This window comes from Protopterus annectens, chromosome 5.part0, assembly GCF_019279795.1.
Source record: "Protopterus annectens isolate FY-2018-M chromosome 5.part0, PAN1.0, whole genome shotgun sequence".
NCBI lineage: Eukaryota > Metazoa > Chordata > Ceratodontiformes > Protopteridae > Protopterus > Protopterus annectens.
This window is the reverse complement of record NC_056735.1, coordinates 60812938-60827061: the sequence shown is the minus strand read 5'-3', so window position 1 is coordinate 60827061 and position 14124 is coordinate 60812938. Positions and strand designations below refer to the sequence as shown.

At 40.3% G+C, this 14124-nt stretch overlaps 1 protein-coding gene across 4 annotated transcripts in view; it reads right to left on the bottom strand.

The window, feature by feature from the left end:
- Nucleotides 1-7788: 7788 nt before the first annotated feature.
- Nucleotides 7789-14124, bottom strand: part of LOC122802489 (OX-2 membrane glycoprotein-like) — a 1536731-nt gene continuing 1530395 nt past the window's right edge. For all 4 annotated transcript variants that reach the window (XM_044072134.1, XM_044072133.1, XM_044072136.1 and 1 more), the window contains one exon: nucleotides 7789-8728. In XM_044072134.1, coding sequence (XP_043928069.1) covers nucleotides 8711-8728 — 18 coding nt within the window. In that variant the 3' untranslated portion in view covers nucleotides 7789-8710. The remainder of the gene's footprint in view (nucleotides 8729-14124) is intronic.

The following is a 14124-nucleotide window of genomic DNA, read 5'->3' as shown; positions in this document are numbered from 1 at the left end:
GACAGTTTGGCACTTCTAAAAAGGGAATGTAATTAACTTTGGATATGACTCCCAGAATCCATGAAACTGAGGTGATAGCCTCCCAAGCTGTTGGGTGGAGAGCCAAATTACTCTCAACTGCCATCAGAGAAGAGCAGTAGGGCAACCCTTCACGGTCTCTGAAAGGGCTCTCCAGAAAAACTCAAGTGGAACTCCTGATTCTATGGACTACTTCTGCCCCGACGTTGATGCCCATTATGATTCCCTCCATCCTTGGGAGGAATCCAATGAAGAAACATCGTGGGAAGAGTGCTGTGACTTTCTGAAGAAGAGATGCTTACCCTCCCCTATGATTCTTTGAAATGGTCTGGGTAGCAAAGCATACTCCAGTGGCTGACAGTGTCTTCCCATCTTGTTCACTCCTTGTCAGAGTATCTTTAACTTTTGGCCCACACAAGGAGGACCCATCAAAACAGGTGCTGACATAGGATGCCTGGAAACAGTTTGCAAAGTTACATAAACATATCCAAGTGTGGCACTACAAGGCAATACCAGAGCCAGCTGCCTGAGATGCTCCATCAGATGCATTTGAGAAAAGACTCCTAGAAACAATGGCAGTAAAAGCCAGGGTAGACAACCAAGTCTCCAGCATCTTCTGCATTTCCAGAGACTGCTGCATCTTGAGGGTACCTCACACACTTCAGGCACTACATCTCCCTGAAGTCTAATCAAGTGTGATAGGTAAATCTTGTTGAAATCAGTCAGGTGTAGTCATCAATTAAGGGCTCTCACAGAAAAAGTGGCTGAGACATAGAAGTGCTTCCCTAAATGATCCAAAGCCTGAGAATCCCTGTTTGGGGGATGAACCAAGAAGCTCTCCTCAGAAATCTCCTTCTTGGTTGCTGCCTCCACCACAACAGCACTGATAGATGGACCCTTACTGAAATGTGGTCTGTCCTTGGGGAGTGATTACCTTATGTGGCTAACTGGGGATATGCTCCACTGTGTCAGTCTCCCTCCATGCCCTCTGTGACACAAATATCCAAAGAGGAACCACCCAAGGTGTGGATGGGCCTATGCCAGAGGACTCCAGAAATACTGACTCCTCCAGATGGGGTTTTGGTGGCCCAGATTCTACGTTGGTGAAGTAGCTCCAGGCTCTATGCTGGTGAAGTGGTTCCAATAAGCTGCAGGAAGAGGCATCATCCCACCAAGACTTACGGGATACCTTTCCTTCATTGAGGTCAGTGCCCTTGGTGACAGACTCCTCCAGGCAGTCAATGTGTTTCGTCTTACACTTCCTCTTTTCAAAAATGACCCATTCTGATAAAGCTGGGAAGGAAAGGAAAGAGTTGGGAAGCCTCTCCAAAGGGCAAACTGGAGGTTCGCTGACATAGGCTGTCTAGGAGCAAACTGACAACTGGTTGCATGCACTAATGAAAAGGGAGAAGGGACACTGGCTGAGGAAATCCAACCCTTCTTCTGAGAACATTGAAGGCTGAGGCAGAACTTGGCCTCTGAGGTCTGAGAGTCCAAGAACCCAAATGTAGCAGAGATAATCCCAAACCTGAGGGAGCTGCACCTAGCCCCAATGCTGAGACTGCCACTGAACTGTCCAAAAGCCAAAGCCCCAGCTGAAGCAATGATTCCAAAGCAGGAACCATCAACCCCAAAACCTGGGAAACTCCTGCTTCAATGCCATGGCTCTGAGGTCCCAACAGCCCTGAAAAAGTCAAGAGTCAAGGCAACCAAGGAAAGGATCTGAGCTGAAGATGGCCAAGCCATTGGATCTGACACAGAATGTGGAAATTCAGCTGGCCCTGAAGACCTCGGATCCAAATAGGCTAAGGGAGGAAGCCAAAAGGATGGAGCCAAAGGCTAAGTTGAGAACACACAGTCAGAGTGAAAAGCTGTTAAGAGTGTTTAGAGCAATCTTTTTATTTTCTCATGTAAAATAAGGAATATTTCTGCTGAGCCACATGCTAGGGATCTTGGCCATCTTTTGTTACATGGGCATTGAGTATACAGCTACAATTTTGGGAAATTATTTGGAAATTGTCATGTTTGCCAAAGAAGACTGCTACCAGAAGACTGCATGACTGATATAACTGATATTTCCTGGGTATTACAGTGTTTAATATGAAGAGACAGCAGAAGGAGAAGACAGAGGATGATGAAGATATAAAAGGGAAGAGAGACGCACTTTTCAGCCTGACCATTGAATAAACTGTCGACCCTTCTTCCAGTCACAAAAAAAAGATAAGAAACAGCCTTTGCCACCACAGGAGGCTAGCAATTTGCCTCAGTCACAGGAAGAGAGACACCATTTTCAACCTGACCATGGAATAAACTCTCAGCCCTTCTTCCAGTCACAAAAAAGAAAAAGATAAGCAAACAGCCTTTGCCACCACAGGAGGCTAGCAATTTGCTTCAGTCACAGGTGGGTGGTTCTATTGTGGACATTTGATGTACCTTAGACTACTCATCATTTCCCGGATCCCTCTGATGTAGCACTATGAACCGGGGAAAAGAAACACCATTTTCAGCCTGACCATGGAATAAACTTTCGGCCCTTCTTCCAGTCACAAAAAAAGAAAAAGATAAGCAAACAGCCTTTGCCACCACAGGAGGCTAGCAATTTGCCTCAGTCACAGCTGTCTTGATTTTATCTTGCCTATTCTCAAGCTATCCAACTGGTCAACGCTCCAATTTGAGTTAAGAACCCACCTGCAACCAAGGACCCTTCCTATCCCTGCAACTGTTTCTGCACACTATAAGGGTTCCCTGTGCTACTCACTAAAAGAAAGAAGAAAGTATATGTTTACTTACACTGTTTAAGTGTAGTATCCTTGGTCTGTATAGTGTGTAATTAAAGGCCTCTCAGCCAAGTAAGCCAGCAGCCATACCCCCCTCTGCACCCTGTAGTTAAATCCAGCCCCTGTCTGCCTCTTATAACATTTCTTTGCTGAACCGAGTGACCTAACTCTTGACTAGTCCTCTTCAGTCAATAGTACTGTGTAATTCAGGTCCCTGGCCACTAGGTGGCACCCCTATCCAGTCTTCAGCCTTTTCTCTATCCCTACACTCAAGAATAACCAATTCTCATGACGACTGTCTTCACCCTGTTACAATAGCTCTGTCTTACACCTCTTGCCTTGCTGTAATCTCCCTTTACCCTCCTTGGAAGTCTTCCACTATACTTCTCATCTATCCTTCAACTACTCCAACCTAACTTACCCTATCAGTCAGCAATCCACTGATTGTTTCTCCTTGCCTGTTTCACTCACTGGTCTCTACCCACTCTGTTCGCCCTGCGGGCTCACTCTGCTCCCCTACCCTGCCCCCAATTCTCACCCGGCCCCAGTGGTCCTAAATTTATTTCTGTAAAACCACACCCCCATCAAATCTGAACCAATCCAGCAGATGATCTAATTACCACTCCCAACCCTCATTAATCACAACACATTACCAATGATTACCCTACCTCCCATCCCTCCTACTTACATCATCTCACTGACTAATTTATCTGCTAACCTGCTTATACTTCTTTACCTCCCATTCTTCATCCACTGTATAATCTAATACAATGGCTATTTTAGCCACCCCACTCCAAATACAAATACTACTCTTATTATCACTCTTCCCTCCTCTTACCATTGCTTATCTGCTTACAGCCTACAAACAAACATTATATGTCTCCATATCCTTCCCCTCCAAACATACTTTAACACTTACACTCCCTACCTCCCAAAATTTCATAAACACCACATATAAACCCTGCTACCTACAAGCCAAATATCATAGACTAGCACACATTAGGTATACCATTCTAAATATTAGAAAGTTACTTGACTTTTACTACAAGCCTCTGTACCCCATAAATAAAATATACCGCCACTCCTTCACTAGATGGGGACATCCATCCCAACCCTGGCCCAAACACCATACTTCCTACTCACAATTCCAACTCAAACAATAGTAATACCCAGGCCCCTACAAAACCTAACTCTCTATATAGCTCATCTTAACATACGTAGTATCAATAATAAAATCAGCCACCTCCATGCCCTCCTACATGTCCACCTATCTGACATCCTATGTTTATCTGAAACATGGCTAAAGCCTATAACCAAAGACAATGAAGTCACCCCTTCTGGCTATAATATTCTTAGATTAGACCGCACAGCCAAAAAAGGAGGAGGGGTAGCAATCCTTTATAAAGCAGAGCTACAAATCACCACTGTAAACCTTAAACCACCTTCTGACAATAATGCTGAAATCCTCATTTCTAAATTGCAGGTTAACTCATGTAAATCCATATACCTCAATTGTATCTACCTTCCCCCAGGAAATAACATTAATACCATTGAAAATATCCTTAACTGGCTCTCTATTAATATCCCACAAGAAAGTATAGTCCTAGGAGACTTTAATATAGACTGGAACTCTTGTAGTAATGTACACCCTACTACCCACATTAACCTATATGGCTTTTCACAATATATTAACTCCCCTACTAGAATTAATAAAACTAATAACAAAGAAAGTACCTTAGACTGGATTCTGACTAATACTCCTCACCTTACATACAGAGTAGGTACCCTCCCAGATGACCTAAGTGACCACTCACTAACTTATTTAATCAGGCATAAAACTAACCTAACTTTTCCTAACACTTTTAGGACAATACGTACCAAAAAGTGTTTTAACCCTGAACTCTTCCTAACAGAACTTTAATTGGTCTCCACTTAAATCACTTCCACTTAACAAAGCTGTAGAATACTTTAATTCCACATTCTTAGCCATCCTTGACCAACATGCTCCAACTTGCACTGTTAGAAATAAAACTAAGCCTGCCCCCTGGCTCTCAAACACCACTAGGCAAAAAATCCTTCGGAGAAACAAATCTTGGGCCAAATGGCATAATACTAAGGATCCTACATATCACCAAACCTTTAGACAACTAAGAAATCTTACAAAAAAAGCCATCCTCTAAGACAAAAAAGACTATTACCAAATACAGCAAACTTACCAAAAAAAAAACACAAAAGTTTTGGAATAGCATCAACAAACTATTATACCCAGGAGAATGCAGCACACCTAACCCACAAGGCACTAGCCATGAGAATCCCACTTATACTGCGAATGCCTTTAACTCTTTCTTCACACAAGCCATCCAAACTCTTGCTAGTCAACTTTCTCCAGATACCTCAAAACTGCCTACAATCATGACAAACCCACCTCCACCTTTTCAGTTACAACCAGTCTCTACTACCTTTATCTGCTCCCGTCTCCAAAAACTAAAACCTACCACCCCCTCAGCTGACCAACTCCCAAACTAAAACTATATGCCATCCTTACATTACAATTAAAAATTTTACGGGATAGGTCCTTTGTAAAACTTATTTTATGTAAGGATGGCATATAGTTTTAGATGTGAAAGAAATAATATGTTAACATAACAGATTTAAAATATTTGTTTTTTAAACATTCCTTTTCACAAAAGGTAACTACAAGTTAATTATTCAAGGAGTCATGTGATCTGATGGAAAGTATTTAATGATGTAAATCACAGACTCGCTATTTCCTTGATAAAACTCAGATTTATCAGAGTGAAAGCGCTTGGTGATTATTTGTTGTTTTATTTTCACAATAAAAGTTCTTTAAAAAAGATTGCGTAGCCTTTGTACTTCAAAGAGGCTAATTGTCCACTTGTAATCTTGCTTCCGGGTCCTGTATTCCTGAGCTTTGCTGCTTCATGGTTTTGGTTGCTTCTTTTTTTGGGATTTATGAGAATAAACCTATCTAAGAAAAACAAAGAAGTACAAAACTGTAATGGGCTAAGGGAATAGCAATATCTCACCACTAGCACCACTCTAAGGTTCTGAAGTCAGAAAATGCTGAGTAGGGCCAAGATTAAGCTAACTGAAATGGCAGCAAACATGATCTCAGGATTAGATTGAGTAGATTGAGCAGTGGGGAGTTAGGGGTAAGGGAGTTGGAGCCAAGTGGGCTAAAAACTTTGGAATTGACCGGTGTTGGATCCAAACTGGATTTGAAGTCCCACAAGTTAAAGCCAGATGGAAAAGACATCAGATTCAGAGTTTTATGAAAAGTTACTGATAGAATAGATATGTCTACCTTCTTTACAACAGTACACTGAGACTGCAATAGTAACTGAGTAAAACGCAGCAAGTAACACTGCATTATTAATAAATGCTTTAAGAAACCATGACCTGCAGATAACAACTGTGAAGATTGCTGAGATAATAAACAGGAGAAATACTGGTCTTCATTCAACCATATTAAGAAAACTACAAATATAGTCACTCAGGATATGTGTGCTGAAAGCATTGCTGTATTTTTCACAAGTTTAGCCATCTAAAAATGTATATAACTTAGTGATCTGAAAAACTCAAAACACTGCTTGGTATGATCTATATGCTGCAGAAAATGCTCTTCCCTCCTGCATCAGCTAACTGTTTAAGCATTAGATAGCAGAACATTATTTCTTGGAAGTTGTTTGTTAGTTATGTGAAACTCATTCATGAGGAGGCTATCAGTAAGCTAATAAATATTTCATATATCTCATTTTCTCTGCTTCTGCTTTTATTTAAAAACGACGTCTGGAAAAAAGGTATGTTTCTTGAAAGCTCTTCTTGAGGGAGTTCTTAAGAGGTTCCATTGTCTTTACAAAACAAAACACGTTATCTCCTGATGTGGACTAAGGTCAGAGTTCATGAAGGCACCAATCTTTCTTTCTTTTTTCTTTTATCTATCTATCTATCTATCTATCTATCTATCTATCTATCTATCTATCTTTACATCAACATTAATTTCTACTGCTACTTCCCATAGTATATTACTGGAGATGCAATTTATAAAAATAAATAACTTTAAACATAATACACTAATAACTTAATTAACATGAGTATTAGTTGTAATGCCTTTATAATACTGAGCTCTGTCTCCTGCAAATATATGTATATATATATATATATATATATATATATATATATATATATATATAGGTCCATGTTAGTTCAATGAAAACCCATATCCCCGATGACTGGATCACTGAGACAGAATCACAGACACCGCACATCCCCAACAAAGTTAAGTGTATGTATTGTGGCACAGAAGATATTCCCATGTCTGTAATACACCTAAAACATGAACAAATACCTGCATGCAAACACACACACACACACACACACACACACACACACACACACACACACACACACACACACACACACACACACGTATTGCAAGAAAGACTCAGCCAAGCTAGAACTTTCACTGTATAATATCTTAAACTTCCTGTAGTGGAGGCCCATCTGATTTATGAAAATGATCCCTTGAGGATATGCCAGTGTTTCAGCTACACGGCTTTTGAATGCCCATGATATTTTCTTTATTTATGTTTTTATGGATACATTCACTCCATTTCTCTGACATGTTTTTTTACTTTTTATGACTTCATCAGTACAGCATAAGTGGATTGTTTGGTTATATTTCAGAAACACAAGGCTTTAAACCCAGTAGGATGCCCATAAACATTAAGGTGGTTTGATCTTCTAATTAATGGGATCTTAAAAATTGAATAATGGGCCTTTATAGAGCTTTAAAAATGTTTTGAGTCAGGGTGGCCATGGAGGTGCAGTGGTTAGCATTGCCATCTCACAGCAAGAGGTTCTCCCGTTTGATTCTTGGCTGGGGTGCCTGCATGTCCTCCTTGTGGTCGCGTGGGTTTCTTCCGGGTGCTCTGGTTTCCTCCCACATCCCAACGACATGCTGCAGGTGGACTGGACACTGTAAATTGGCCCTAGTTGTGAGTGTATGTGCCTTCTGTGGAAGGTTGGGTGGCTGGCTGGCAACTCAACACTGTAAAAACTCCACTGCCAAATGTCCTGTGGGCCATTGTTCTGCTCTGGCAACCCCTATTGGAAAAAAGAGAAGAAGAAAAATGTTATGAGTCAGAAATAAAACTGCTTATGGTTTTCAGGCTGATGAGTTCTAATGCCATTTACTTTAGTCTAGGGTTGCATTGTGACTCTTCCGTAGGTCTCTTATGCAGTAATCCAACATCATAAGTCACTGCTAACAGCTTCTGCTCCAATACAAAATTAGTCCCCATCTTAATACAGAATAAATCCGTGTCCTAACACAGAATAAGTCCAGTTTCTGCCCTGTCATTTTATGTTAAGATGATCAATGGAGTTTCATTAAATTATGATAATGATTCTAATCCTTTCCCCAAGTCAGCCCCCTTTTCGAGGTGGTTAACAACAAAATGACATCCACTCATTGAAGGGTTTGTTGTTGTTATACACAGATAACGAACTTTTATGTTTCGTGACTGATCCAGAATTAAGCAGCAAATAAAAAAATATGTATGCTGTCTTAACAGACAGGAATATCCATACTTGAAATGTAGACTTATAAGTTTGAAGTCTTCTTTAATGAAAGATGCCAGTTCACATTGCATCCAGACCTCTTCACTTTTGCTCATTCTTTGTTGTGATACATGGTAAATCCAGAAATCCAAAGTACTGCCATTTTGCTGCTGGAGTGAAACTGCTGGCGACTTCTGATTTTGGAAGGCAGAAATGTTAAAGTGAGAAATGTTGTTTGGACCTTGGTGCTTACTCTTTCTAAACTGTGCAAATAAGCATTTATTGTTCATCAGCTACTTTGCCCATGCAACAGGCCATCCTTCTCTAACAAGTCATTGAAGCATTACCATCTGAGGAAACAAAGTCAGAGAGACTGTGTGAGATAAAGAGGCACAGAAAATATATTAAGACTATTACATTAATGAATACATTCACATCATGGGTCACAGAAGGCAATTAAGCTCATGCTGTAGTAATATTAATATCAACAGTGTAGAAAACAAACATTCAGGACTTACTACAGAGCACACTGCAGCTCCATGACACCCCAGAGCATCGTCATTCATCTCTGGGATGAGGTTCTGTCATGCTGCTGTTGTTTCATATGCTACAACAAGTACCCAGAGCAGGTGACCTAAGTAATGCCGCTTGTGTGAGAATGAAAGTATACTGATTACAGACATCTATAGCTGCAGTATGACAAACTCCCAACTGAAACTATGTAATTTCACATCCATGACCCCAAGGTTCAGCAACAGGACAGGAACACTAAACACCAACAAGAAGAAAGGATGACATCTGCTTGCATCCCTAGACTCTCTGAGACCTTACCTCCTTGAATCCCTAGAAACTGTGTCACATTCCTTAACATACTGTACATGGTTACAGGGAATAAAATGGGTTGAACATGACCCCAAATTGATACCTGCAGGTAATTTTATGAAAGGACGTTGCACTGCAGCCACAGATAATGTTCTTTTCCAAAAACAAGCTGCACAAGAGATTAAACAAATTAGATTACAGTTAATATGAACAAAACAAGGAAAGAATTTCAAAGATATGGTTAAAATCAGTGTAATAAGTAACCAGGCACAAAAATTCTGTCACATGACAGAAAGGACTACCAAAATAATAAGCTGTCATAGCAGTAATCTTCAGTTATGAGTTACCTTGAGACTGAAGAAAGAGTATTTTATACGAATGCACTACAGAAATGGAGTGAAATGCTAGACCCTCTTCCAGAATGTCTTTTTTTTTTTCTTCACTTTAATCTGGCAGAAATTTAAGAAAACATTCTACAGATACTACAAAAAATGTAGACATAACTATGTAGATAATATAGGGCATGCATTCTACTTACACTAAATATTATACAGGCTTCCAAAACAGATGTGGAACGAGAATTATATATTAAAAAAATAGCTGCTGCACAGTGGTGCAAAGGGGTAAAGCTATGACTATGACACAGCGATCAGAGATAGATTATTGGCTCAGGAAGCTGGAAGTGCAGGGGGGTGTTAGAGCTGCACAACTTGTGTCAGAGTGGTTGCATGGGAGGAAGGGCTGTGGTGGCTCACATGCTCCAGTATTGACCTGGTGCTCCAGGGGAGTGGTGTAGCCTTCTCTTCCAAGAACATGCCCTGAGTGAGTGAAGGCTTCTGGGAGTGTCTACTCAGGCAGTTATGGTAGCACTACAGGGGTATGAAAGGGAGCAGGTATGCCTCTGAATTAAGGGTACAGGCAGTCCACTGGGATGCGGAAGCTCAATTCACCACCAAGAGGTGGGGTTTAGCTGTATAAATAAAAATGCCCTATAGGTGCCTGGATGATGGCTCCATGATTGGATCTTGCCTCATAAAGAATAATAGGGTCAACAGATTGTGGGGAACGGAGAGTCAGCAGGCAGCAGGGATGTGAAAAGAATAGCCACATCGCTACAACCGTCAGGAAATCCTTCTATGTGGCACACCTCATCACTAAGGGATTTTCATCCAGAAAAAAGCATGTCACTGTCCCACTGTACTTATTCCTCATTAGACCCATTATAGAATACAACACCCCGTTTGGAATGTACCTCTCAAGACATCTGCAACAACTGGAAAGGCTGTAGAAATACCTCACTAAAAGAATCACAGGCCTAAAGCAGATGCCCTATGCTGACCGTCTAAAAACAACTCCAGCTATACTCTGTCGCATATCGTCTACTCAGAGGCGATCTGTGCTTAACATACAAGGCCATGTCAAACCCAGAGCTGTTGGACATGCTCCACTTAAAGAAATCCCAATCCCTCAGAGCCACAAGCTCCAGGGATCTAAACCTTGTCATCACAATGAACAAAACATGCCTGAGAGAGAGGTTCCTGACCCAAAGACTCCCCAGACTCTGGAATAGACTGTCCATACATGTCAAGCACAGCGCCTCTTTGGCCCTCTTTAAACGGAACCTTGACGACTGGATGGGAAATAGGAAATTCACCCCAGGGATCATGTCAGTCACCCTGCTAGACAGGAGTCCACGGAAGTACATATTGTGTGAAGAAATAGCCAGGGAATTGTTAAGGCTAGACTTGTCTAGGCCCTAGGGCCAACAGCCTAGTACCAAACTATGAACAGATAAACAAATTATAAAAAAAAATGAATCTGTGAATAAATGAAATCCTGCTTTCAAACAATTCAAAGAATCCAACAAATATGAGCAATTAAGGCTTCCTTACAGATAATCCCATAAACTGACAAACAAAAAACAAGTTCATAGGTGAGTACTAGGCTAATGGCCTTGGAGCCTTTGCAAGCCTATCCCATAGAAGTGCCCTAGTAGAAAGAATGCAGAAGCAAGAGGCTGTATGATGTGATTAGTACCTTTTCACTTTAAAAGTGCAATAATATTTTGTTTTTAATCGGTCTGAAGTCTCTGAAAGTGTTACTGGAGCATATCTTCTTGTTTTCTGCATTTTCTTTCCCTAGCAATATTCTACTTTAAATTCAACAAATCCCACAATATTTCTGAATACCCCCCAACAAATCCTTTGGCATAATATTATATCTGCTGGTTAAAAGGATATTGTTTACTTTGTTCCAGCTTTAAAATAGTGAAGTCAGTGCCATAAAACATAGTACACAAACTCATTCACTAGGGTTAAAGAAACACAGAAGCATAGATTTTCATTTCAGATAGTATCCCTTAGCCCACTTATTCATGTTATTTCTCTAACTACCAGATAAGTTAGAGATTCTACTTATCTAATAACTTAATTTGTACCCCACCCCTCATAACATTTGCATTTTTTATGCTGTAAGCATTCTTTAGTTCTGTTACTGTTTTTGCGTTTACTGCTTCTTACAACCTATATTTTCTATGGAATCCTTATATCCTCCTCCTTATATCTCCTTATAGCTACCTAACCTTCGCATACACTCTTGCATCTCTTTTTAAAAGATAATAATCATGGATCTTAATGTGCCTGCATCTGCACAGATGTTTCAGCTTCCAAGGGTTATTGAATTTGAAATTAAAGCTATTAACTGAACTAGTTTCATACTTTGCACTGCTTTTCAGGTAGTTTCTATGCTGTTAAATGGATTCATCGGTGTTGCTGCATTTACTTCCTGTGTTTTTAGTACTTTCAAACTTAACGCAAACAGCCAGTTTTGGTAAGGCATGTGAAATAATTTACAGCTTGTCATGGTTACACCTAGTAAGCATGGGGTGATGGCTGCAGTTCTGGAGAAGATAAACACTATCAGTTAGAGCTTTAGCTGTTTTTCATTGGCTCTTTCATTTTCACTGTTCAATTCATATTACATGGAGCAGTGTCTGCAATGTGTACTCCACAGAAACAGGTATGTTCAGTTGTAATTGTACTTAATATAACCCAACTCATCCAAGTCCAATCAGTAATTAGACTCCTGCTGCGTACAGGCAAACAGATCCATAAAGTATAGAGCAGCACCCCTAAAATCTTAAAAGTAGCTCAGTGCAAACCCTAGTGGTGGTGCATTGTGCAACTTAGTCCACAGCCAATACAAACAGCTCAGTGCTACAGTTAAGTAAGGCTCCCAAGCTATGCCATCACATTTGTATAGATATAGGCATACATAAATAATTACCCCATTCACTCCATAACTGATAACTCTCTCAACTCAAGACCGTAAATATCTCAGATTTACAAAGTTGCAGAGTTTAAATAAATCAAGTTTTTCTTCACAATGTACAATATGGAGCATCAGCCTACTTGTTTCCATTCATACTAAAGCTGAGTAGCAACTGACTTACTTTCATACATAATGAACTCCTACTAAATGCAAATAACGCTATTTCTGAGATGTGTACATATTTAAGATATGGAAGTTTCATACTCACAAGAAACACAGATTGTGAGCATTGCACTATCACACCACATACTATGTACTCGACTCTGACACATAATGTAATGTCACATGCTGACTCTATTCATTACCTAAGCCACTTATACCCAAAAGTCTTAAGTCTCAGCAAAAGTCAAACAACACAGTGTATAATATTTCACTTTTAACATTCAGTCAACATGAGAAAGAGTCTCAATTCCAGTACAAAAGACTACTCCGCAAGCAAGAATGTTTTAGCGACTGGCGACTCCATACCGAGACATGCAGATTCTCCACACACTAGGCTGGACAAAGACAAGGTGACAGTGAGCTGTCTTTCAGGAAACAGGATCTCACATCTCAAGGACTCTTAGGACACTTGCATCAAACAAATATAACTATGACATAGTAGTTGTGCACGTGAGGTTGAATGACTTGGGGTGAAAAATCCTGAAGGAGATGGGGAGAGACATGTTTTAGTATTCTGTGCATCTGTGCATGTTGCAAATGCAGGCAAGACCCTAATACTGAGTGTAATCCACCCTTCTGCACAACCAGAATATGGCTGGCTTCAACAGTTTGCTAAAAAAAATGGTGGTGGTGGTGGGGGTTCAATAAGGCCTATATGGTCATTTTCACTGTGTGTCCATTGCAGTGCAATGTGTACATGGCCATGAATAATTTTAGATTCTGTAAACTCTGTGTAGCAGCCCGCACTCACACGCCAACACGAAAACTTCCATGGCATGCTAGATACAGCATAAGTAGCTGAACTGTATGCTAATGAATCAAACCAACATGGTGGAGCGATTCAAAAAGCTGTAAAGCAACCGTGTAGACTACGTGCTTGTGTTGCCCGTGTATTTGAAAACTTTCTGAATACAGCTAAGGAAAGGGGTCTACATGGAAATAAGGGCAAGTAAAATGTCTTAGATTTGCAGAGAACTGACCTTAACATGTAACACCACACAAATTATGACATTATTAGACAGGGTGGATGCTAGAAAATTAAACTAACAATAGCAGCAATTCCCTCTTAATTGACATGACATATATGCATCTTTGCTCCCCCAACCCAAATGAAGAATATACTAGTAGCTAATGCAGATAGTTAAAAGTGTAAACCTCATGAAACAGACTATGATACTGTCATGTAAACATATGCAGTATGTAGCTGATGGAATACAGTCAAATTTTATCAAAAACTGTATTCCTCTGTGGAGATATATAGCAAAGTCATATCCTCTTTTGTGTTTACAACATTGGGCTCCACTGCAGCTTCCCTGCCTACATGGTTACCAACCATGTAGATTCAGGGCTGTCAGCACAGTGAAGATGCACATGAGTTCAAAGATCATTAGAATTGTCGAATCACAAAAAATAGTAACCATGTAGGGATGTT